The 1,853-nt window shown below is 53.8% G+C and overlaps 1 protein-coding gene across 1 annotated transcript in view; it reads left to right on the top strand.

The window, feature by feature from the left end:
* The window catches only part of stk36 (serine/threonine kinase 36 (fused homolog, Drosophila)), a gene marked incomplete at its 3' end in the record, with an annotated part of 6,748 nt that overhangs the window by 3,394 nt on the left and 1,501 nt on the right, over positions 1 to 1,853 (top strand). The window contains exon 4 of the mRNA XM_043685015.1: positions 116 to 306. Coding sequence (XP_043540950.1) covers positions 116 to 306 — 191 coding nt within the window. The remainder of the gene's footprint in view (positions 1 to 115; positions 307 to 1,853) is intronic.

Consider the following 1,853-nt stretch of genomic DNA (forward strand, 5'->3'; position numbering starts at 1 on the left):
TCCCTGTCCCTCCCTCCCTGCCACTGAGCAGGAGCCCCACTCCCTCCGATGTAGAGTGACAGAGTCCGAGTGATTTGGAGGATGGTGACCGTTTTCGCTTGTTGTCTGTTTCCAGCATTCTGCCCGACCAGGGCTACCCGCTGGCCAGGCCCAGGCTGACCCGACGGGCGAACCCAGGTCAAAGCAGCCCCTCTCTACCCCGGAGCGGGCAGCCCGGCCCAGCCAGGAAGCAGGAGCGGACGGGAGCCCAGGGGCCAGCAGCGCAGCCGAGAGGGAGAAAGACCAATGCCGGCCTCCGACACCAGGGTAAGGGGGAGGTCGACTGCACAAGATCGAACACAGAGAGGCATCTGGACAGGGGAGCGGGAATAGGAAGGGGTCTTGTGGGAAATGGGCCAAGCCATGCCAGATGGGACTAGATTAATGAAGGATATTGGGTCAGCACGGATGGGTTGGACCGAAAGGTCTGTTTCTGTGCTGTACATCTTGATGGTACAAAACAGGAGCAGGCGGAGGCCGTTCAGCCCATTGAGCCCGCTCTGTCATTCATTGTTGCCCGCTCTCCCCCTTTAGCCCCTCTTTCTATATCCAACTGAATATTCCAGCCCCGAGTGGCAGATAATTCCAACAACTCCCCAATCTCCGGGTGAAGACGTTTCTCCTCCTGTTGGTCCTTACCGCCCCCCCTCCCCGGTCTCCATGCACACACACTGGTTCTGGACTCCCCCTCCCTGTCATTGGGGACGTCCTTCCTGCTCCCCCCCCCGTCAGAGTTTTACAGGTTTCCTTGAGATTTCCCCCCACCTCATTCTTCGAAACCCCCAGCGAATACAGTCCCGAACCCTTCCCGTCTGTTTTTACACATCAGTCCTGCCATCTCCCTGGAATCAGTCTGGGAAGCCTTGGCTCCGTAATCAGAATGCCCTTCCTTGGATAAGGACTCCGAAACCCCACACGTGCAATCCTCTGGGTGCGAACAATTGGAGCGAGACATCCCCGCTCCTGTTCTGGAATCCTCTCTCCCTCTCGGTGAAGGCCAATGTCCCCATTACCGTCCTCACCGCCTGCTGCTCCTGTGAGGCTCACTCTCAGAGATTGGTGTCTGAGGGAAACCCAGGTCTTGTTGCAAGTTCTGTTACAGGCCAGAAACAAACGCCCTCAAAAGAAGATCGCCTACACTCTCTCTTCATACAGTGCACTTCATTCAGCTGCTACAGTTAAAATAAAACAACAAGAAAGGAAAAGGAATTGGAATCACCGAACTCTATTGGAAAATGTAACAGAATAGTAGATGGTGTAACTGCTAAACAGTAACATCCCATAAACACACCCTTGACAAAGGCAAATTCAGAAAAACAAATTCACATGTACCTCTCGGAGCAGGAAGAGAACCCCCCCCACCCTCCAGGTCTTAGCTGTAATCAAGAGAGAGAGAGAGCTTCCCCATTTTCAAGCCACTACCCCGCAACAGTGACTGCGACAGAAAAACTAAAAATCCTGGTTAGTTGGGAGCTTGCACCACCCTGCCAGGCTGCTTCTATTGTTCCGACCTGACACCAAACAAAACCCCAAGGCCTCACAAGCTGTTTATTATTAGCGAGCAGGGCACGTCTGTCTTAAAATCTCTCTTTGAGAAAAGACCAGGACAAAACGCCGCAGTATCATCATCATTCTCCTCTCTCTGCTTCGAGCCACGCAGATGATGATCCACTTTCCTGTTTGTCCTGTCGAAGTGGACAGCGTCATATAGGGACCCACGTTATACAGCAATTGGCCACTCACTCAGCTTGGCCAGGGAGGGAGAGGATGAAGGAGAGAGAGGGGAGGCTGGACAGAGAAAGAGAGTGAGAGAG

This window comes from Chiloscyllium plagiosum, unplaced genomic scaffold, assembly GCF_004010195.1.
Source record: "Chiloscyllium plagiosum isolate BGI_BamShark_2017 unplaced genomic scaffold, ASM401019v2 scaf_81829, whole genome shotgun sequence".
NCBI classification, from domain to species: Eukaryota; Metazoa; Chordata; class Chondrichthyes; order Orectolobiformes; family Hemiscylliidae; genus Chiloscyllium; species Chiloscyllium plagiosum.